This window comes from Brassica napus, chromosome C4, assembly GCF_020379485.1.
Source record: "Brassica napus cultivar Da-Ae chromosome C4, Da-Ae, whole genome shotgun sequence".
Lineage (NCBI taxonomy): Eukaryota > Viridiplantae > Streptophyta > Magnoliopsida > Brassicales > Brassicaceae > Brassica > Brassica napus.
This window is the reverse complement of record NC_063447.1, coordinates 13740530-13765337: the sequence shown is the minus strand read 5'-3', so window position 1 is coordinate 13765337 and position 24808 is coordinate 13740530. Positions and strand designations below refer to the sequence as shown.

At 32.3% G+C, this 24808-nt stretch overlaps 3 protein-coding genes and 1 pseudogene across 3 annotated transcripts; 1 reads left to right on the top strand and 3 right to left on the bottom strand.

Moving 5' to 3' along the window:
* Positions 1-1256: 1256 nt before the first annotated feature.
* On the bottom strand, positions 1257-10959 carry LOC106392855 (annotated as a pseudogene).
* Positions 10960-13421: 2462 nt separating this feature from the next.
* LOC106392854 (40S ribosomal protein S3-2-like) lies at positions 13422-14904 on the top strand. Its single transcript, XM_048755496.1, has 5 exons — positions 13422-13501; positions 14134-14188; positions 14280-14411; positions 14518-14652; positions 14740-14904. Exons 1-5 carry the CDS (start codon positions 13422-13424, stop codon positions 14902-14904), a joined length of 567 nt encoding a protein of 188 aa, XP_048611453.1.
* Positions 14905-21072: 6168 nt separating this feature from the next.
* Positions 21073-22092, bottom strand: LOC106392853 (ATP-dependent DNA helicase PIF1-like). Its single transcript, XM_013833631.1, has 2 exons — positions 21757-22092; positions 21073-21099 (listed from the first exon to the last, which is right to left on the bottom strand). The coding sequence occupies exons 1-2, from the start codon at positions 22090-22092 to the stop codon at positions 21073-21075; spliced, it is 363 nt and encodes a 120-aa protein (XP_013689085.1).
* Positions 22093-22222: 130 nt separating this feature from the next.
* LOC125585803 lies at positions 22223-24796 on the bottom strand. The gene is made up of 3 exons (XM_048755495.1): positions 24791-24796; positions 23683-24658; positions 22223-22692 (listed from the first exon to the last, which is right to left on the bottom strand). Exons 1-3 carry the CDS (start codon positions 24794-24796, stop codon positions 22223-22225), a joined length of 1452 nt encoding a protein of 483 aa, XP_048611452.1.
* Positions 24797-24808: the final 12 nt, after the last annotated feature.

Sequence of the window (24808 nt, the reverse complement as noted above, 5' to 3'; positions counted from 1 at the left end):
AGTCTACGGTTTGAAGGTGAGAAGACGAAGTGAATTGGGATGAGGAGAAGAGCCTCGCAGACTCGCGACTTCCTCCCGTAGAGAGCTAGGTTTAGGAAAAAAAACGATTGCAGGGCAAAACAGAAAGACCCATAACCTGAAATTGAAACGAAGCCCATAAAATCAAATCTGAAGCCCAATCCGAAATTAAAGAGCTATGATTGGTCGATTAAATAAAATGGCGTGGCATGCTTAAGGGGAGCCCTTATTCCTCTTTTAGTATTGTACTAGATCGTTTTTCCGCGCTACGCGCGGATAATATACTTTTATTTATTTTTTATATTTTATTACATGTAAATTATCATATTAATTTTAGATTAATTGTGTTTATTTGATCAATTGCAACTTACTATTTTTACTTTCATGGTAAATCTTTTGTATAAATGAGAAAATTTAGTTTTAAAATTTTATTTATCGTTTGAAAATTTTATTTATATTAATCTCAAATAAGTTTCTATTATATGAAATGAAAAAAGTAACTTGACTATCACAGTAAAATTAGGAAGATAGTTTGAATAACTTTTATTTTATTATATTTGGTAAACTTTACTTCTGTATAAGATTTGAAACATTTTAAGGATCAAAATTTCATATAAGTAAACACATCAGAACAAAAAAAAATTGTTTAATAATGCAACTGCATTTATTATTATTGTTTAACGTAAATTTTACAAAATCGATGATTGATAACTGTTTTAGAAATGAAACCGTTTAAAATTTGTCTATGCATTATTAAATAATGCATAGACAATAATTTCCCATAAAATAAAACAACAAAATCAATTGGAAAAACAATCTCATAACAAACAATGATTTCACATTGTTATATATTTTAGTTGCCTTATGGTTGAAGGACCATGTGGGATTAGTATAATCGTGTTGAAGAGAGTGTCAATATATTTTAACCATAGGTTGTGTCAATGCTTATTAAGAAGCGACCGCCAACTAAGAGTTATTTACCTATTTGTTATTTGTCTTAAACTATCTATTGTAAACTACGTTTGTTTGGGTTTGTTAATCATATGTGGACTTGTTGCCGTGGAAAATTAGGATGTTTTTTTTGTTATGTTTGTGTTTTTGTAGTAATAACTTGTCTGTCAAGTCATCTTTAGTTTTTTTTTTATTGTACTTGTTGCAGAGATATGATTCAAACAGATAGGCAGATTGAAATGGAACTTTCTACTTTCAGTATCATTTTCGAGAATATGTTTTGTTAGTGTATTATATATTATTGTATATATGGTAAATATTAGTTGTTTTTAATATTTAATTTGTTATCTTTGATGATGTTTTTCACTTAAGCTTCCAATAGCTAAGTAGGCAACTTATGCAAAAGAAGATATAATTATGGGAAGTTTACTAAAGTGACACAAATTTATTGGGTTATTACTAGAATAACTCATATTTTAAAAAAATTATTAGAATATTTTTCTGGTCGAAATTACCTTTCTCTATAGTTATATCAAAAAAACAGAATTACAAAAGTGCCATTAATAATTGATCGCTGGCAGATTTATTTTCAAAAAAATAAATCTGCCGGATATTAAGTCTGCTAATTAAATCGGTTTAGAAAATAAAATCTGTCAAGAGAGTGATGTCAGATTTTCTTTAAAATGACAGATTTGTTTATACGACAGAGTTGTTTGTTCGATTTAAGTTGAAAACAGATTTTTAAGGATAAGTCTACCAAACGAGGTAGCAGATTTTTTATAAATGATAGATTTTTTTTGTTAGACTTAATTTTTATGACAGATTTGCGTATCCGATTTAAATGGGATAATAGATTTATTATAAATTGTAGAGTTTTGTGTTAGACTTAAATTTCTATGTCAGATTTTTTTATTTATGAATGGGCAGATTTTTATAAAGAAATCCGGGTTTGAATAAACCAAACTTAATTTAATTTTGAATAAACCAAACTTAATTTAATTTTGAATTAAATTTGGTTTTCTTTAGTGTCAAATCCGGTTTATTTCTAGTGTAACTAAAATCAGAATTATGTTTAAATTTTTGAAATTGACGTTAACTTCTGACATGCACAAGTCAATAGAAAAAAATATTGCATGCACCATTTATATAAAATCATCTTGTTACGTTACACAGAGAATGATTTACATGTATAACTTTTATAAAAAAAATACATCTTGTTACGAAGGAATGATTTTGCTTGTTGAGGTACGGAGGAAATGATTTGTTTGGGTCGGTCAAACAATACTAATGGTCAAAAGGCCAAACCGTGTTAACGTTGAAACCTAATTGTACCTATAACGTTTTGTTCTCATTCTTCAACTTGTTTACAGGTTAAAGCTGCAAATAATAGCATTGTTCATGAACAACTCAATCAAACGGTTGAGAAATTTGTTCTTTATCAATTTGTCTCAGGTTTACAATTTGTCGAGAATTTAATAACCGACGAAGTATTTAATAACCGACTTCCACTTTCCACCCAATACCTTAACGGTATTTCCACTTCTAAATAAACACTATACAGACACTAAAGAGTACAAACATGTAGATGTCTATTTACAGAGAACAAGAAGCAAAGTTAAAGAGTATTGGGTTGAACTCAGAGAGGCCTAAGATTGTTCTTAGGAGAACTTATCCCTGGAGTGTCTGCTATGGAAAATCTCCATAAGGCATTGACATGTTAAGGTAATGCGTAATCCATCCCGACTCAAGTACCAACCAATACTTTCTCCACACCATCCAGAACCTCTAATCCTCCTGTTTTCACACGTATTATTGCACAACAGATATTCTTGAGAAAGAGCAAACTCAGAAACACAAGCAACTGATTTGGTTTATTTGTTCGTCTAACCAGGAGAATACAGAGGATGATGAGACCACTCTGTTGAAAGTCCAAGCGCTTGCCCGACCAGAAAGAGGAACATATGAATGCAGAGTAAGTGAATATCCGCATAGTGTACAGAGCTTGATGCAAGGTATAATTGTATAAATTGATAAAGATAAGACTAGCCTCTCCTGGTCAATTTAGAAGAACGGGTTTGTAGGTAAACTGGCCACAACGCTCATGTATGGTCTCCATCCCTGCAAAACTGTCACACCCTATGAAGCCAACCAAAGATCTATATAATCATTTTCTAATGCAAACATCGAACAAGCAACGCAGACACGAAACAAGTAGTAACTTCAAGTTCAAGATCTAGAAGACACATATTGAACTATACCACACTTGTTACCGACCAATTCAAATATGTAGTTTTACTCATTCAAAGCACGATACTTTCATTAACAGAACACAATCCCTAAAAATCGATTGAGGGTTAAAGTTCTGAAAATCGATTGAGGGTTAAAGAAAGACACGGGATTTTACCTTGAAATCACTCTTGGTTGAAAACGAGCAATTGTTTCGTCTCTTCGATTTAAAGGCGGAGACAGAGGTGAAATCGGATTCAGGGTTCCTCTTGTCTTACAGAGACGACGGCGATTCAGGTGGAGGTGACGAAATGGAAGGAGGCTCTGGCAGAGAAGAAGTTGTCGGAGGCGGAAGTGAAAGAGAGGTGTCCGATTTGGTGTTGTCGCAAATGAAGGAGACGACTTTCTCCAGTCTCGATCAAAAGGTTTTGTTTTTCTTTATAAAAAAAATAAACATTTTCCTACTAATAATTTCCTATGGCAATCTCGTGAAAAATGAAAGAGAGACTGGTTTTTTGGTATTTTCGGTTGCTCTGTGCTTTAGTCTAATAATTACAAAAGTTTATGAGTTAGTCTAGTAATTACGTGTATGATTTGAGTCATTCTAGGTAATTTCTCTATAATTATTGAAACGGAAAAATTTGAAGCAGAGCTTAGCAAACTAAAAATCATGGAAAATGTTAATCATGCATCGTGAAGATCCGCAGCAATAGTCTTACTCAGTTATCTTGGTCTTCTTCTTGATCATGGCATCAAACCCAGCAGCTCAAACTCCACATCAGCCAAGCACAACTTGTTCTCTGCTGTTTCTTCCCGGAGCCCTCCTCCTCCACCCTCTAGTACAGTTACATTCCAGTAATAATTTGTGGGTTAGCAACTGAAGTTATTGGTGAAGAAGAAGTCATTGTCGTGGTCATGTTCCCAATTTGCTTATTACTGGTTTCTCCGAGGATTATCTGACGCTTTTGTGACTCTAGGCAATGTAGAAGTTGCTACAACTCTCTCACAAACTCTATCGCTCCACCTATGATCAAAGCTTGATATCCATGTTATATACATGCATATTAAAAAATGTTTTAAGATATATGAATACAAAAAGAAGTATATGCGTTATTATGATGCCCTTTGAACGTAGGATCCAAGCATAAGAGACCTGAGGACACGAAGATGCTCGTTCATTTTCTTCATACGGTTCCTTTAACTACTGCGATATAAGTAGTTCTTTGGCTTTCTACTTCTTCACTTGTCTTGCATGTTCTTGTTCTCTTCCTCTTGCTCTTCAACTCCTTTGTCAAATCATTCTTGTTCTCTCTATTTCCTTCTTCTTCTCCTCCAGTAAAATGGAGTTGCACGGAGTTGTTGCCGTTTTCATCGTCTTGATTCTCCTTTTCTTCAAGAAACACGTTGACTATGTTTCCTTCACATTCACCTCCTGCTTGAGACATGAGATTATGGGTTTGGTTATGATCCTCTATCTTATCATTTAAGACTGGTAACTTCAAGAAATAAACTGGGTCCATCCAGGTTTCTTGATCATCTTGGTTACTGGTCTGGTTCAACGCCACTTTCAGACCAAAGTCCGCAAACTGCATCACGCATGCGAGGCTAGGTGTTACTCCAAATCCTGACGGAGACAGTTGATGCTGCTGCTGCATCGTTTGCTTTTGTTGTTCAATGCTTCTTCTGGACATATAGTATATCACATCGGAGTTGTTATCGTCCTTAACACTTGAGAATTCACCTAAGAAGTTCGGTTCCTGAAAGAAACCGGAGTATTTCTGAATATATATAGGTGAAATAATTATTAAAATATAGAGAGAACTTACAAACCGAGTAACCTTTATCCACGGCTCCGTACTTGATTATAAAGCTTCTGGCCTGATAACAACAATCCATGAACTTCACAGTGACTTTGAATCAATTTTTCACCCTGCAAGTTGATTCCGTGGTTTCTTACTAATGTTCTACACCCAGAGTAAAAGACAGAATTTTGGTTGTGACCAAGACAAATACCCGATCTGCTCCTTTCTTTACATTCCCCACTCGAGCTTCCTGTTAGGCGATCCCCACTCCGAGACATTCAAATAAGCCACCGGAGCTGGTTTAAAACTCAAAATGCGTCTGGCAAACGCCGAGGATCTCACGTTCACCGCAGCTGCCATAGCCGCTGCAGATTCGAACCCGTGTGGAGGCGGTTGCCTCACAGGGGAAGAAGAGTAATGGTTACTAATTGGAGACTGAAGTTATATCACAGAAGAAGAATCATAAGCACCACGACGAAGCCTTAGCTCCATCTCCATATCCATATCTCTAGCGCTCAAACTCAACTTCAAATTAGAGAGGAGGACCAAAACATTGACCATAGCACACAATTTTTGTATTGGTTAGATTAGAACGAATGAGCTGATGTTACAATGAAGTTATAATGTGGTAAACACCAAGCAAATCCTGTTAAACATAATCATATTTTTTCTGGCCGAGATACAATTAATCAGAATAAAAGCAAATTTACCCACCACAAAAAGGTCAAGTTTAGAAGGAGAGAGCTGTAGTCAATCTCTTCTCCAGATCATCCACTTCAGTAAATTCCAAGCTGCAATAATATTTGAACACCGAAAAGAATGAATTATCTATTCCTCATAAACTTAATGGATCAAAGTAAGTAATTTGAACCGTCATGTCTATTTACATACACGTGCCTCTTTTTATTGACTGTAGTGGGAACGTCATTTTTTTGTAGCCATCCTGCGTTTTAGAGATGAAGATACATACCTGTTAAGAAAGAAGCAGGTAAAGTTAGTTTTAAACCATTTGTAATATTTTCTTGACAAATTTTAACTTGACTACTTAAGAAAAGCCAACCTGTGAACTTGTAATCTCATCGACCACCTATAAGAACAGCAGAATACTGAGGAATTAGTTAGATTGAAGAATATTGAGAAAACAAACGAAAGTTGTGTGTGTATCTTGTGACTGAAATTTCAATAATTACCTAATTAGCTAGATCTGTAGTTTTTTCCAACTTGTTCTTTGTCTATTGTTTCATCAATTGCCTATGACATCATCTCTATCTATAAACACACAACACACAGTATCCAGTCATAAGTACGTTTCTTAGTGTTTAGACTCTACACTATGTTCACTCTTTTGATCTTGTACAGAGGGATTGACACTTTGTAGTGAACCCTCATGATCTCCCTGAGGAGAAGCCAGTTGGATAGATCTGTCGCTGCAGAAAGCAATCTTCTTTGATGAGATGAAGAGTAACGCTGCGATTGTGGATAAGTAACATCGTAGACTCTAAAGAGCCGCTTCTAGTTCTTCTCTAAGCCTCCCGTTTGAATGATCTTAGATCCTAAGAATAGCTTTCTAACTTGCTTTGATCTCTAGCTCCGTTTGTGTAGCTCCGCTGCAGAAGTTTCCATGTTGGTTAGAAGAATCGATTTTTTCTTGCTTTGTAAGATGTTGACAATCAAGATATTACTGATCAAAACATGGAAACTTCTTACCTCCAATATTTTTAGTGTTCACTGTGGTTACTAACAGAACAGCAGGATAATGAACCACATATAAGTCTGGAAACTGAAATCATAGATAAAAATGTCTTAAAAAATATAACAGAGAGATCGAAAGGGAGTAGGAGGATAATGAACCACATATAATTGTGTTTGGAGATCTTACTTGGTTCGCTTTGATAGAAAATAATAACACAGCATCAGAGTTTCATTGAATATCTAAGGCCTTCGACTTTGTAATGCAATTTTTTGTATGGAGATCGTATATAGTTGTTCGATGAAAGCTCTAGGGTTTATATCGAAAGCTTTGATGTAAGGTTTATATAAGAGAAAAAAGGGAGGTCAAAGGATAACATCTCTTATTAAGATAGGTGTAAAGAACAAAACTGAATGAGTGTGATTGGGTAACGTTGGATTGCAGAAGTCGGAGCGATGATCTTGAAGGCGAAGAGACGGAGACAACTCAGAAGCAGTGTATTTAGAAGAGGCTCGAGCTCGTTAAAAATGGGCAAATCTATCTCGATTAACAAAAGAATGACATGACAATTTAGAAACATTTGATTGGTTGATTTTTTTAGATGATGTGGACAGCCTCCCTACTCTTCATATATCCTTTTTAGTATTAGTTAGATTGATTATGATATATAATATATGTAAATTTTAGTAGGATCATTTGAAACAGAAAAAAATAGATGAAAATAAGACTTTAGTTTAATAAAATAGATTCTTACTAAAATCTCTAGTCATTATTTTAGTTTCAAAGGTATTTTGTAAATAATATTGAAAAAAGGTTATTTCTAAACTACAACTCTAAATTAATAGAATAAATATTATTATGATTAAATTTACTATAATATTATGTTTCAAAAACTGTATTATGTACTGTATAATATACTATATCATATACGTTTATTAGTTTTGTAAGATGTTTGCATTTTAAACGCTTTATCCGAAAAAAGATCGTTATTTTTTTGACATCCGTTTTTCGCTATTAAGTATGAACTATATTTTGACCCGCGCTTTAAAGCGCGGAATACAGTTTCTGTTAAAACATTAATTTTAGCACATTCTTCATTCGATTAAATATGCGGTATAATTTATATTTTTCAATGTTTGATTTTACGTCTATAACTGGTAATTTAATATATTGACATAAATATATCTAAAATATGTAAATTTATATGGTATGGAAATTATGTTTGTAATTTATAGATGCCAATTTTGTAAGCCCAAAAAAAAATAGTAAGAAGAATTTAATATCATGACCATATTTACTTTTTTTATAGTAAAATCTTAATAGAAGTCATAATTCAGATACTTTAATTCTCATGTTGGTAAGAAAATTGTAATGCAGTTTTAAAGAATTGTTTATAGCTATACAAAAAATTATAATTTATTACATGTAATTTTGTTAAATAAAAGATGAATCATTTAGTTTAAAACAATTTTTTTCATTTTAAAAAACTTCTCTAAATTAAAATTAATCTAAACTCAAGACCATTCTAAATACATAAACCATTCTGAAGACCATTTTAAATTTTTTTCAAAAAGAAAAGATAATTCTAAATTAAAACAAAAAAAATCCCCATTTTTATGTTTTAAAACTAAACGAATAAATTGGGCTTTGATAACTGATATACAAACTGATCTTTTTTTTTTTGTAACACTATATACAAACTGATCAGATAACCAAATTATTGTAAAGTTGGTCTTACAATTCATGTTTATATTTGTTTAATATGACCCAGGAACACAACTCGTTTTAGTACCAACGGTAAAACATATAGCTCTGTTTTATACTTTTCATAATTATCTAGCTAAAAAAACCCAGAAATATCGATGGGCCTTGAGTTTGGTCGACACTTCAAAACGCCTCGTTTCTGATTGGCCGAGAATATATAGTTGGCGAAAATAATTAAAAGATTCAAAAAGGTAATGGCATGGTAAGGTAAATAACTCTAAAAATAAGGGTAGAATCTTATAAAAGATTCTGCTTTAATAGTATAGACTAGATCTTGACCATGTTTTTTATTATTTGAGAATCATTTTTATTATTTACTGGTGGTATTCTGGCGCTATGCGCCGAGGTTCGTGGGTTTTATTTTTACATGAATTTACAATTCATTTTATGGTCTTAGTAAATAAAATATGTTCAAAAATATGAAAACAGAAATTTGTTAAAAGAAAATTATATATTTTCTGGTCCAGTGGTTAACGACCGTAATGTATTAATTTGTTTTGAAATTGCTTATTTCAAAGTATAATAGCATAAGTTGTTGTGACTAATCGATTCAATAAAAGTAGAGTAAAAAATTGATAGTCGTTACATAGTTAATTTAATTAAAACTTAAACATAAAGTAAATTTGATGTTTTATTTAAACGTATATAATGAATTTTTTTTTATATATTCTTCTTATTTGATTTTGGTAAGAAACCTATTCTGACAATGGAACATATTAGGAAATGAGAAAAATATTTTTTTTGAAAATTAAAACGAAAATTAAAAAAACAGTATGTAAATAAAACTAAAAATTGGACCATAAGAAACTCCTTTATAAATTGTCATAATTCTGAAATATAGATGACTTTTTTTATATATGGAACAATTTTATCGGTACGAAGCCATTGATCAATGCAGCAGAAATAGAAAATATGATCACAAATAAGAGAGCATAGATAGTTTCCACTGCGGACTTCGAACCGCTATTGTTGTAATTTATTTATGGACATTTATAAGTAGCCATTTTGATTAATTTGAAAATTTACTATTGTAGTTGCTATTTGTGTCGAGGCGGTTGCTCTTTTAAAAAAAGTGAGATATGATTGCATCACGGTAGAAGACAAATAATGTATTTTTTGTTGTTAAGAACATAAAGGCTACCTTATCGATGCATTATTTGAAGCTATAAAGTTTTTATAAGAGTCCATAACAATTTATAAAGATCTATAAATATTTTATAAAAGTTAATAAATCATTTGTACAGTTTATAAATCATTTATAGACTAATCTGAGATTAGCATAAAGTTTTGAGAAGTACCCTTCAAAATCAGTTATATGTAATAAATCCTTATAAAATGACAGTGGTGAACGCATCTCTGTTTTATTCTCTCTGATTGCATTAGCCTTAATAAATATTCCATTTTTTCAAGCTCCTTCTCTCCCGAACGCTTCAGTGACCACATTGTAGGTGACTATGGCCCATGAATTCCAACGGTCATCTTTGGCCAAGGTCCGCATCAATGGCCTTCCTTGCAGCTTTCACCGCCTGGTTGATATCTTCAGTGTCGCCTTCAGCTACGTTCACAATGACTTTCCATGTGCGTCGATCAAGAGTCGGGAACGTCTTACTTAAACTCCCAATCCAAAACCAAACATTAGTGCTCATGGAACTTGAATCTCAAAAGTCAAAATTTTCCTTTGTTATTCCGATGTTTATGAATGAAAACATTACTCACCAGAAGCAGAGTCGACGAAGTTCCCATCTATGAGGAACTGTGTGTAAGAAACTTGAACCGACATGCTTATTCTTCAGCTGCAAATGAGGTTCCAACTATCCATACGATCTTAATTTCATTGTAACAGTATCTCCCTGCAAACCAATATGTTTTAATACATCATAGACACAGATTCACACATCAAAGAATCTAACTTTCGTTTTACTTAAAAACGACGAATTTTTCTGCTTGATTGTTGTACCATACTCAACACTTTGTTTAAAACTAACTCAAAAAGCAGAAACTAGCACCTTAATGCACTAAAAATATAAACGACCAAAGAACACACAGATTTCAAAGGAGCCGAACCTCAAGTCACCGTCTTGCGAGAGCCAGGAACAGCATAAGCAGCGCCTCTATCGTCAATTTGGCAGCACGATCTGACTTCATCCCTTTTCCCTAACAAAAACAAAACTTTGAAAAATTCATAGACCAAAATCAAACGGAATACATGGACTGAATCTCTGTGAAATTTGGAATACCTCTTTGAAATTTTCAAACCTATAATTAACCAAGAAATATAAAAACCACTCAATCTAATTAAATATAGTATGGTTAAGATAATCGGCGATGGCAGTTTATATTGGAAAAGGAAGGCGAGGGAAGATGAGGAGGACAAACTTTTCATCATTGAGGAGGATGTCAACACATTAGCTCCCTTCTTCTTGATATAGATTAGGTGCCTCTGTGAAACGAAGGAGAAGCGTGACCACCAGCTGTGAAGAACCCGGCCGGTTGACAGCTGGTCGCCATCGTCCCTAGAACAAAAACTCTAGTGGTGGGATGCGAAGGAGAAGCGTGACCACCAGCCGGTTACGGTGGATGCGAAGAGATCGATTGAATGCTTCCACTGAGAGGAGTGGATCAAACACGCAAGAACTCTGAGTTAAGAACGGATTAATGGAAGGCTGAGACGATACGAGATAGGAACATCGATTGAATTTTCTGGAAATTGCATCGGGGAAGTCGCAAGCTTGAGAGAAGAAGATAGCTAATGATACGTGGGCTTGACATAATATTGAGCTTAATAATAAAATTTAATAAAAGCCCAGTTGGAATAAGACCGGATTACACAGAAATCGTTTGTTTGGTGAGGCGACACGTGGCGAGAAAGCCCCCCCCTCTCCAGAGTGACGTGGACGCCTGAGAAAGCAGATATGTCAACTTTATTTAATAAGATATTTGCATGAAGAAATTATGATGGATTTAGTGTATATTGACAGTAGTTTTATTTTTATTTGGTTCCACTATTGTGGAATAAAAGTAAGGACACTTTGTAAATTTAAAATAGATATTTCGAACAACTAATACTATTATCAGATTTTTTTTTAATTTACCAATAACAATGATATCATTAAAAACATTTATTGTCATATTGTTTGTTGTTTTTGATTAAAAACATTTATTGTCATGGTACATGATATATTTTTAAAATCATTTAGAAATAAAACATACCTTGAAAAAAAAAAAATAAAGCACCATAAAATGTAATTAAATACAAAATTATATATACAATAATATAATTAGATGTCATTATATAGCTACATGTATTTATATATTATAAAAAAAATCAATACAATTTAAAAATATATAAATACAACCGCCACTCTAAATACAAAAAAATAAATACCTATTTTTGACAAAAAAAGTAAATACTCACACCTAAATTTTTTTTAACTAACTTCCAATAAGAACTTCTTTTAACCAAACGATTTTGTTGCATTTCCTACACAATTATATGATACCTCGTAACAAAACCAACAATGGGCCTTTACAAAAATGTGGAATTCATGCATGGATTTAAGATGGGAGCATCTCATTGGTTGAGCCATATATGGCAAAGTTAATTTAGAGTTTTTTTTTAAAAAGGGAATGGCATAAGAATGTAAATAACTCAAAAAATCATGAGGGCAAAATCATATTAGAGATTCTATTTTAATAGTATAGATATATTTTTCAATATGATTACCACACAATAGTTTGAAAATTTCTATAACCAACTTAATAAGGAAAAAAGAGTTGAACACAAATATGATAACCACACACTAATTAGAAAAAAAACAAGTCAAACAAATCTAATCAATTTTTAAGGATTACAGTACAAGACATGCATTACTAATTACATTGTTCTATCTATAAATTAATTATGATCTTAAATAGAAATTACAACCATCAAACTAGTAAACCAAAAAAATAAAAATTCTAATAAACGTCTCTTTATCGTAATAATATCACGAAGAACGATATGTCTTCATCACAGTTTGCTATCTTTTGCGCCATCCTGATTACATTATTTCCTCTTCATGAATGTATGTGTTTATACTATTTTCCCTTTTCTCATCATATATCTATATTATCATTGCAATCACATCATGATATCCAAGTGATATTGCTGTTGCTTTTTTTTTATATAGTTGTCGATGGCCAAGGTGGTAATGCGGGATTTTGCGTACCAGTCAATTGCGACACTAATGACAAAAATCGAAGTTGTGCTACCTGTCACATTGCCTCCCCACGCAAGTCACTTAGTTTCAAGAGCTTAGCAGAATGTAATGCTGGGTGCAAGGCATAAGTTAACTCGAGGCGTGCAAATAGCACTGAATAAACGTTTTGTTTAATACCTAATTTATCTGCTTCCGATTTTGATTACAATACAGAATCTTATTTTGAGTCCAATAAATAAAATTTATGCCTATTGTATCTGTGTTTAGAGACTTCCATAGTCTACGTAATACAAAATATATAGTTTAACATATTTCTCTCCTTTTGTTTTGTTTGACTATTAATATTTTTTTAAGAAAATATATCTTCTTTTTAATTACTAAGAGTACGTTTTTTAAACTGGATAGTTTGTAATAATGGTAAATGGTAAGTTTTTTTTTTCTATTTCCTTCTACGCCATATAACTACTACTTGTGAGTAAGGAAAAAACATAGATCAAAGAGTAAACGTAGAGATTTTCTTATTTGTCTTCACAATCACTTAAAACAATAATAAAAACTTATATTACTCTTTTATCTAAGACTTTTTGTTATCTTGCTTAATAGGAAGACAATGAAAATAGAACAAAAGAGAAAGACTCATTTACATAAACGCTCTAAGTATTGCTACAAATTTACGTAAAAGACTTTATTATGTAAAAGACTTTACATAACCAAATATAAACAGAGTAGGTACATCAGATTTCAAAGACAATAACTAACAAAAGTAACGAGATGGTTCTGCAAAGTGACAATGCTAACACAGGAACCAAACTTGGTCTCGCCGGTCTTGGCTACTCTTTGATGGATGATATGTAACATCCCGATTTTTGGTATATGTGGAAAGGATTAAAAGAATTGATTTGGTTACTTATGTTATCAATGTTGACTTACCTTTTTCGTCACACATCCGTTTAGTACTTCATGCTTAAGTGTGTTTTGGGCTGGAGTAATGAAAGGATGGTGGCCTATCGAGAAGTGATTCGCGATACCGTGTGAGTGAGGCCAAAGCACGGGAAAAGGTCATGTAGTGATTGCAGGGTCAGTAAACAAGACTTTCGGGCCTTGAAAAAATTAATGAACTGCTCGTCAGAGGGATGGGGTCCACAGGCCGAGTGAGTGGGCGTGGGTGGTCGGGTGTTACACGATATTCTTTAGGATCCTTCTAACATAGATTTAACTTTCCTCTGTGCAATTTTCTCAACTGTGTTAACTTGTTATCTACCACCAAGTAACAAGACGACAGTATACACTAACACACTCTACTGAACCGAAACGAGATTGCATCCTGGTGGTTTCGGAGGTATAATCTTCAACCTCAAAGGTCTATCCGCTATTTTCTTTAGTCATCAAGCCATTTCCTTCATAGGGACAGTGGCAGTTTCTCTATGATGTTGTGTAGTTGTGATGTGTCTTGCTGATATTGGAATGATGTTGTGGTGTATAGGGCTTGCTATGGTGTCTTGAGATTCTTCATGGAGAGTGGCGCTAAGGGATGTGAGGTGATGACAAATCCCAGTACTCTCTAATCGTTTTCATTTTCTCTCCACATAACAATCTCTGACAGTGTTGATTTGAAATGCTTACTGTCAGGTCATTGTGAATGGAAAGCTTCGTGCAGCACGTGCCAAGTCCATGAAATTCAAGGACGGTTACATGGTTTCCTCTGGTCAACCCACCAAGGAGTACACCGACTCTGCAGTGAGACATGTTTTGCTCAGACATGTTTGATTTTATTCTTCCTGAGTTCCTCATTTAATTTTCTTCTTATTGACTGATTATATGATCCAGAAATGTGTAACCTGAGTCTGGTTAAAACCCAAATGTGCAGGGTGTGCTTGGAATCAAGGTGAAGGCCATGCTTGACTGGGACCCTAAGGGTGTATTGGGACCAAAGACACCATTGCCTGATGTTGTCATCATCCATGCTCCCAAGGAAGAAGATGTCAGCTCCGCACCGGCTCAGGTTGCTGCTCCGGCTGCCTTCTACCAGAAGCACCCCTCACAACCGTCTGGTTAAAACCCAAATGTGAAGGGTGTGCTTGGAATCAAGGTGAAGGCCATGCTTGACTGGGACCCTAAGGGTGTATTGGGACCAAAGACACCATTGCCTGATGTTGTCATCATCCATGCTCCCAAGGAAGAAGATGTCAGCTCCGCACCGGCTCAGGTTGCTGCTCCGGCTGCCTTCTACCAGAAGCACCCCTCACAGCCGTAGATTACCCTGAGATGATCCCAGTCGCCTAGAAGAAGAGACTCGTTTTACTAGTACAACAACGTGGTTTTGTTATTTTGACTTTTCTTGCTCTGTTGACAGTTTATAGTTTCTCCGTCTGTTCGAATCAAACACCTTTCTTCAAATCTTACTTAAAAAATATTCCAAATTTTACAATGTGAAAGTACCTTCGGTTTCATTATGTTTTTGGTTTTTTTCATAGTAAATACATTTATTTACGGTATTTTTTCAAAACCAACCTACGATTTGGAGTTAACCCGAGAACCAACCTCTTTTTTTTGTCATTACTATTCACCTTTGAAATTCCAAACTCTCCTTATGTTTTTGAATTATTTATAAAAGTGTCATTATTAATTAATTATTTAATTATTTCGAAAATGAGAAAAAAACTATTACACCCTAAACATTTCTTCTTATTTACAACAATGTCATCATCATCAATTTTCCAACCACCATGAACCACCATTTTTGAGCTCTTAAAAACTCAAGAATTCAATTTGTAACCACTTTTTCTCTTTCTAAACTAACAAATCTTCATTTTCTCTCATTTCCTCTCTATTTTCATCTAAAAAACTCCTATAACTTCCATTTTTATAATCTAAACTTTCAGATTTTCGAGTTTATTCAGCTGTGAGTTGAGAAAGGTGGTTCTTTTTGGTCATATTTGGAGCTTGGACGGTGGTAAAGGGCGGAAAGAAACTTTACACCGGAAAAAATAACTATTTACTGAGTTTTCGTCATTTTTCAGATCTTTTTCGCGATAGTATACTGTTTCGTATATCTACGCTTATGTGTATACTTACGATGTGGTCTACTTTTCAACGCACATGTTTCTTTTGCAATTGACCAAAATAATTTTTTTGTATAGTACATCTTAACATTTGAAAACAAAAACAAAAAAGTAGGTAGACTTACTAAAAAGTCTACGTAAAGAGTTTAGTTTTTGCATTTGACCGAACTTTGGGCAACTTTTGACTTTTCATAATAGACTTCACCAGAAGTCTACATTATGTAGAGTGCTAGAGAAGTATACAAAATGTCAGTTTTGCATTTGACCAAAACTTTGATTGCGTTGAATATGTTAGTTTTGTATTTGACTAAAATATTATAAAGTTGACCAAATAAAAAAAAAATAGTGTAGACTTCATGTTTAGTCTACTATTCTCAGAAAAAAAACGTAGACTGCATATGAAGTTTATTATTTTATTTTGGTCAAATGCAAAACTAATCTGTCAAATTTAGGAGTAGACTTCAAGTCTACACTTGTGTAGACGTTCATTTCAATCTATTTGTAGAAAGTCAAACTTGGTCAATTGCAAAAACTAACATTTTCTAAAAAAATTAAAAATATAGACTGTAAATGAAGTCTACTTTTGAAAGTCAAATCCTCTTGAATTCTGGTCAATTGCAAAAACTAACATTTTTCAAAATGTAAAATGAAAAGAAAGTCTACACGTATAAAATTATAACTTTTAAAAAAAAATACAAATACTAACCCGTGGATTTTTCAACTGCAAAAATTAACCCAAATTATAGACCTACTTGATAGTCTACAAACGTAAACTGAAAAGAAAGTCTATTAGTGTGTAGACGGAATATAAAGTCTATGTAAAAAAATCTATAAAAAATGGATTTGTGTATTATTCATAATGTATTTTCAAGATTTTTTAGTTTGATAGTGTGTGTTAGTTAATCCTAATGGTCTTGAACTATTTTGAAAAGATGATCTTTTATAGTTATGAAATTATCAACATTTTTGTTTCAATATCTAGTTAGCTAATAAGTGTAAACGTCTTTGTAAATCTACTTTGTAATATTATCAAACATGAAATTTTTCTTCGCTTATTTTGTACACATGGTGAACTTGTTGAGATGACACAAGAATATTATGATCTCGACAAAAAAACTGAGATGGTGGAGCTAGCATATTCCTTACCAGACGTAACTTTAGAGCAAATGGGTCATGATACTCAGAATATGCATGTCACGAATGATCGACAAGTGCGGAACTTGATCGAGTTATGTAAGATACATATTGTACGCCTTTGTGTATCAAGACAGTGCCAAGTAGACTACAAATTTTTGGTTTGACTATATGTTAGATAATAAGTATAGACATCTTTGGAAGTCTACAAAAGTAGATTGATGTTGAAGTCTACGTCGTAAATACTATTAACAGTATGTTTGTGTATTAGTCATCATATTTTCATGATTTAATTATATTACAGTGTGTTAGTAGTTTGCTTCTGCATTTTGTTGTTTGAAGTATACACTTGAAACTTACTACAAAATTTTGTGATTAGTTTTACTCTTCAAACTTCTTAGGAATTTTGTGTAGATTTTCTTCTTCTCACATGTGTGTTAGTTATTGTTTTAGCTTATGAAGGTTTTAATCGTTTGGTTGATTAGAGTATCTTGTGAAAAAAATTGATAGCTAACAAAAATTAATAATATCATACAAGTCAAACACAACTAAAAAATAATACAATGTTTATAGATTATGCATCATATAATTGTTTACAAATGAATATTTTATTATGACAAATTATTACAAGGAAATTTATTAAAAAATATTCTTCAGAACGTGTTTGACTTTTCATAATCTTGATGCCTCAAATGAATGTTGGAAAAAAGTACATGCAAAGTAATATAAAGTTACGAGAAAAACATAAGATAAAAAAATTAAATCATATTTTAGTAGACTTTTTATTAAGTCTACTTCAAATTTATGGTAGAGTAGACTTTAGTTTAAGTCTACTAGCCCTGACTTTTGAAGTCTACTTTGTCAGAAAAGTTTTAGATCTGAAAAATAAATACATTAAAAAATATGAAAATAAGTTTAGATCTAAAACATTTTAGAAAATAGAATTTATAAGACAAAATAGTAGTAAATTAAAGACATAAAGTTTGAATATGTAATTTTATTTAAATATAAATACAAAAACACATATTTAAAATCAATAGATGTAAATCTTACATTTTTGGATAGAGAGATATTAACCATGGAAGAAAATACCTGAAAAATAAGATAAAATTATTAATAAAACATAGGAAAAAAATTGAAGTCATATTTTTGTAAACTTCCAATGAAGTCTGCTTAAAATTAGTGGTTTAGTATACTTTTTTGAAGTTTACTAGCTTTAGCTTATAAGTAGACTTCATTAGAAGTCTACATTATCTAATAATTTTCAGATCTGAAAAAATCTGTACATTTTAAAATGTGAAAAATAGTTTTAAATCTGAAAATACTTTAAAAACAGAATTCGTAAGATAAAATAGTAGCAAAGTAAATGTACAGATTTGAATCTATAACTTTATTTGAATATGAACATATAAATACACATTTAAAATCTATAGATTTAAAACTTACATTTTTAGAGGAGAAGATGAAAACCATGAATGATAGTACCTATAAAACAAGATAATATTGTGAGAAAGACATAACATTAAAATATGAATTTAAAATCTATAGATCTAAAACTTACACTTTTAGAGAAGATGAAAACCATGAATGATAATACCTACAAAAACAAAATAATATTTTGAGAAAGACATAGCATAAAAACACACATTTAAAATTTATAAATCTAAAACTTACATTTTTAAAGGACAAGATGAAAACCATGAATCATAATACCTATAATAACAAGATAATATTGTGAGAAAGACATGAAAGGGTTTTAGAGAAAAAAAAGAGAGAAATGAGAGAATTTTAGAGAGAAGAGAGAGTTTTAGAGAGAAGTGAGTGAGTTTTATAAACTTGTGCAGTCATTTTAGATAGAGATAGTATAAATTTCATTTATATAGGGAGACAAAAATTGTAACCAGGTTAAAATTTACGACACTGTAGACTTCTTTTGAAATCTACTAAAATTAAATTTGGTTAAAATTAACTTGGTTAAATTCAGTTAGGTTAAATTCAGTGGGAGTCGACTTTTTTATCAGTTTGCAGCGGTAAGGCTGGTTTAAATTTGATTAGGTTAGAATTTTGTTGGTTACATCCGGTTAGGTTAAATTCGTTGAGAGTAGACTTCTTTATCAGTCTACACATATTTTTATTTTCCTACTTCCTTTATATTTTTAGCAATTTATATATGAATTAATAAATTTCTTTCATTATTTTTTAATATTTATAATATATAATTTCATATTTAAATTTTAAAATAATGATATTTTTTAAAAACACTAATTACAGTAGACTAAATTGTAAGTCTACAAAACTCAAACCCTAAATGTTTGCTTGATAATCAAAAGAGTCTCAATTATTGTATCAAATATCCAGATATATAAACTACTCAACACTAGTATGCAAATTTTAATCAATAAAACAAAAACATATCAATCTAAAATATTACCCTAAGAATTTAACCTTAAAAGACATAACATGCTACAACATTTTATTTTAAACCATAAACATTGTCTAACACATGTACCAAATCAATATGTATTCTTTTAAATTGTTCAGTTATATAAAATTTCCATTTCTCAACTTCATATTAACCCTTATATTAATGATTAGTTTAAAGTTTCACAAAAAATATTTTTGTACACTTTTAAAATTAATTTATACGATCAAATTACGATATAAACTTGTATTGACGTCTACAGATATGTAGACTTTCATTTTTACGTGTAGATTTACGAAGGACATAATTGTAAAATAACTTTCTTGTTTTTTGTTTTGTCATAAGGGTTATATATATAGTACTTTTACTATCTCTTTAGGTTGGTTTTGCATTTGATTGAATATGGGGTAGGGAAGTTTGAATAAAACAATTTCATATATTTATGAATAATTTATAATTATGATATAGATGATATCATATACAAACAACACAGATGAGAACTTTTAAGTTATAATATACTGGTTATGAGTTCGATTTTAGTATCATATATTACTATGAGAGTAATCTTCGCTATTATTTCAAAAGTTTAGTTTTAGCTATCCTCCATTAGACTACCTTATAAAATTATTTACGTGAGTACGACCCAAACCCCCAAAGCATCCTTTTATTATTCGAGGCCTTTTGTTTTTTTTTTCAAGATGCATATATACACATGTGAATTTTGTACGGAAGAATAATGTATAAATTGGAGAAATCTTATTATTTGTTATTAAGCTTGATGCAAAAGTTTAATTTAAATAATGTTTCAATAAATTTGGCGGGTTTGTTCACGGTTTCTTTGTGCGTATGTAGTCACTAAATTCGTTCATCTTCTTAAAATAATAACAATCTTCGCATGCGCTGTCCATATTATGCTGGTGACATTCTGCTTCAGGCTCCATCCTGGCTGTATTTGCTAAATACCTTATCTTCAAAATAACTTTGATCGATCTAAGTGAAGTTTTAATCGTGGTCAAGCACTGTGGGGATCTATCCTGATTAGTTTTCCAAGATAGTTTATCGATGTACTCTTTCCCCTCAGCAAAATCGCCTCTGCACAACATTAATATACCATAAATGTATATACCGTTGTCATAGCCTCCATCTGCAGATTGACGAAGATGGGTGAGTCCTTTGATAGATTTCATACACTGGAAATAGTTTGCGGGGTCTGTGAACGGGGGGTTTCCTTCACAGCTACCGATACTCTCGTCGGAATCATAATCGTTTTCTGACATGACTGATACCAGTATTTGGGATTTTTATTATCTAATATAATGAGAGATCAGGTTGTATTCGTATGCTCCCGTACGTGTATTAGATGTTAATATAATGTGTAAAATGAGTTTTTTTTTTGTATGAACATTTGTGTGTAATTGATGTTACATAGAAGATTGTTGGTTTTAATTTACATTTCAGTTATAATGAGACATTACGTGGCCTAAATTTAATACCTTTTATTAAGATTACGTTGTATTGTTGAACGGTTGAATGATGTTTTTTTTTTTTGGCGTATATTCGTTTAATACGGTGTAAAAAATAATTTTAAATGCATTTGGATGTTTTTTTTTTTAATCAGTTGCGTGAATTCTTAATCCTAAGATTGTGCGGATGTCAAAATGATTAATTTATTATTATTTTTTTTGTTCATACATCCGAGTATTCCAAAACGGCTAAATTCCAATTGAATTGATGCGACTATGAAGAATTAATTTACGGTGTTGTATATAGTAAAAGATAACACATTTGTTTGTTTTTATCTTCATTAAGTCATGTAACTCTCGATAGATGACTATATTACAGTTATAAGTATTAGATTTTATCATTTTTGTATTATTCGTAAAGAAGTGATAGTTTGTAATCGCAATTGGTGAATCTAAGTTACATTGAATACTTAACTTTTGTATAATATATTATCGCTAAGTTGCTTGATTATAATTTAGAAGCGTATAAGCTAATTATTAACTTATGAACACAAATTGTTTAGTTGGATTTGTATTAAATACATTTGAAGTTTGACCCGAATTGTTAATATTCGTTTTTTACGTATAACTAACACTTCATGCAAATTATATGACTCATAATGCCAATTCCTTTTTTAATTTGTTTTTTTATGTATATGAAAGGTATTTATGTAAACTGATACGTAAATCTTAAATGAATTAAGATGGATGAACCTAATCTTTCGACATTGGTGCATGTTTTAATATTTTTTTTTTTCATGGATAGGTCATCGACAACTCGTGCACCAAAAGGTAAACAAAAACAAAACATAGATGTCGCCTGACTGAAAATTAAGAAAGCAGTTTTCTGAAAAAAATATCTGAATCAAAACAATGGTGTATTCGTGAGGTAGTCGGAGCGAGCAGTGCAAAACAATGGTGTAGTTAATTACTGAAAACGAAATCAATGCGATATTGTTTTTTAAGTAAAATTTGTTAGTTCTAACCTGAGTCACTCGAACATCCCTGAAAATTTCCTTGTATACGATATTGGTAACTCCATCTTCACCGTCTTTGTCGGAAGTCTCGTCTAATATCTTCAGACCAGCTGGGGTTGTCACTCTGGACATGGCAACGTACAACTGTCCGTGAGTAAAAACAGGGCGAGGAAGGTATAAAGCAACTTGTCTTAAGCTCTGGCCTTGACTCTTGTTTATTGTCATGGCGTAACATAGCCTGATTGGGAACTGGCGTCGACGAAAGACGAAAGGATGAATCGTGTCGGTGGGACTCAGCTGTATCCTAGGAATCAAAACCTCTTCTCCAACATCCGTCCCAGTCATGATTTCGCTGCAACAACCTGTTACCTAGTCGCTTGACCATCATTCTTGACCATCATTCTTCTTTTTACCCCCTTCGACATTGGTACCTGGATCATTCATCTCTAGAAGAGCAGTTGCTCGATCAACGCCTTTAGTGATATACTTGAAACAGATATTTTATTGCGCTAGTTCTGCAGCACCACTCAACGTTTATATGTGCTTGATATTTCTTCAGCAGGCCAAGGTTATGAGGCACAACAAATCGATTGTCCACTTGTATGTCGTTCTTAACGACAAAAGACGTATCATCAGACCTCCTTCTATAAACGACAAACCCAGATTTGTCAATTCTTGTATGCTCAGATAAAGGTTTAGGGAAGTTCTTTGTGCACTCTCCCTTGTCCATGCACGGTGACTTGGGGCGCATCCTGCCACACGGACCATGGATCATATGACGCTCAACCAGTTCAAATCCTTCTCTATCAACTTCCTTATCGGGAAACTCTGCTGAGATGTATTCGTCAATCATCGCGGCTATAACGTCTTTTCTGATCCCTTTCAACCACAATAAGATATGGGCATGCGGTAAACCTCGCTTTTGAAATTCGATTGTGTAGACAGCTACAATGATATGAGAAATAACTATATTAAGGTCAAATAAAAAAATAAATTAATGAAACTACTATGGAATTAGATATTGAACTGTTTTTAAATATTTCATATAACTTTAAGGAAAAAAATTTTAAAAATATATTTTCGGCATGAGTTACTTATAAGTCAAGGACAACATATCAGAAAGTATAATTAGAAACTGAAACGTAGTTTATTTATGACTGGACACCAAAAGTAATAATAATAATAATAGTTATAAAGATATGTCTAATATCATTTTAATGATCATAATAATTTTAAATTGATTATATTTTAAGTTTAAATATAATAAATGTTGTAAAGATGGTATTATAAAAGTATGCATTTGTATTTATAATGTAACAATTATATATTACGTGCGACTTTATTTTAATTCATATCGTATATATAAAGCATCAGTCTACTGATATTAACGTTTGTGTACTCTTTTACATTAAAATATATTTGGTTTATTTTTTAAACAACTCTACATAATTGATTTAACTAATCACTATAATCCAGATTATATATTATGTGTGTTCAAATTAATTTTCACTTCGTAAAACATATGATGCAGATTATGATGTTTTTGTACAATTAATTTATTTAGATCGTATATATAAATTTGAGTCTACTACTATTTAGGGTTTATATATTCTAATGAACTAAGAATTTATTCAGTTTATTGTTTAAACAACTTTTCTTAATTGATGTAAATAATCACTAAATATCATATTCTATAGTATGATGGTTCATCTCATTTGAATTTATACATATATTTCAGTTATATAATTAAAATTAAAAAGTATGTAAACTTTCAAAATAAATTCTTATATGAAAACATAAAATTTATCATAAAATATCGTAGTAATATTATATGTCACACCGATATTTTAAAAACTTTCAAAACGATCCTGAACATATTATAAACTGATAAGCGAAAACATATAATAATAGTTTAGTATATAGTAGTATTTTTACCTGCGTCGGGTTTCGGGAAGTATACTCCCTTTTTAAAATCTGCCATCATCTCATCAAGCTTAAGTTTGAAAATCCGACACTCCAGATCAGGTCGACTATTAGCGGAATCACCCCCATATGCATCAAGATGATCGGTGAGCTCTACCCAATTTGGATTTGCGGTGACAGTGATAAACAGATGAGGATTTCCATACCAACGACAGATAGCCATGGCGTCTTGATATTTTTCAGACATATACCGAGGGCTAGCAGTGAAGGACGAAGGCAGGATGACTTTTTTTCCAAGCTGCGTTGCATCTGCATCGCCTATTTCAACTGCGTCGCATACGTTATTATATAGATCTGCTCTCAGTTTCTTCTGATTCAGACTAATAAACCGCAGCCTCTCCGTCTCGGTAGCTACGTACGCGTCAACAATATACTGATGGAACAGTTTTCCACCCTTAATTATTGTCATTCCTTCTGAAGGCCTAGTCTGGATTTGGTAAGCATCGAACTCACGCATTGTCATGTATTCTCTTCTCACAGTGGATGCCTCTGGTCCACAGTATGGTAATCTCTCGTGGTAACCGGTATCCCCATAAGGAAATAACAATGGATATTGAAGACTCATCAGCAGTGGGTGAAGATCACTTATCCTCTGAAGTGCTGATGACTTCAGCTCAACCACTATATCTTTTCCTACTGACGTTGCAGATAAGTCCCCAACGATTAGTCCACCGATTTCATTCGCAGTAGGAAGATCATATTGACGACCTCGGTTTGGCTGTCTGACCAATGTGATACTGAATTCGATTGATCCAGTGGCTTTGTACCGGTCGCTTGCGTGTCTGAAAGTCCTCGCTAGATGATTGTGGATGTCTAGCATCTCAATCAAGCGGACGATGATACTATCGTCAAGTGCCAGTGAAGAAGGATCTTCCGTGATCGCCCTCTTTCTGTTTTGAAGCTCATTCTCAGTGTCAAAGATATATAGCTACAGACATAGTAATTAATGCAGGAGGTCAATATGCGATAACACTAAGTTTAAAAAAAAAAAAAAAAAGGAAAAACTTTCGTAAATACATGGAGAATAATAATTATATTAGCTTGTGGACAACAGACGTACACTCATGCACGTAACCAA

Bases quoted from the DNA above. Each gene is read 5' to 3' on its own strand.
- LOC125585803 (XM_048755495.1), bottom strand. The intron at 22,693-23,682 runs GTAAAAATACTA...ATATCATTGTAG, and splicing joins CTTCCCGAAACCCGACGCAG to CTGTCTACACAATCGAATTT.
- LOC106392854 (XM_048755496.1), top strand. From the start codon at position 13,422: ATGGTTCTGCAAAGTGACAATGCTAACACAGGAACCAAACTTGGTCTC. The intron at 13,502-14,133 runs GTAACATCCCGA...TGTGGTGTATAG, and splicing joins TACTCTTTGATGGATGATAT to GGCTTGCTATGGTGTCTTGA. The intron at 14,653-14,739 runs GTTGCTGCTCCG...CTTGGAATCAAG, and splicing joins TCAGCTCCGCACCGGCTCAG to GTGAAGGCCATGCTTGACTG.
- LOC106392853 (XM_013833631.1), bottom strand. From the start codon at position 22,092: ATGACTGGGACGGATGTTGGAGAAGAGGTTTTGATTCCTAGGATACAG. The intron at 21,100-21,756 runs GTTAGAACTAAC...ACTGTAATATAG, and splicing joins GGGATGTTCGAGTGACTCAG to TCATCTATCGAGAGTTACAT.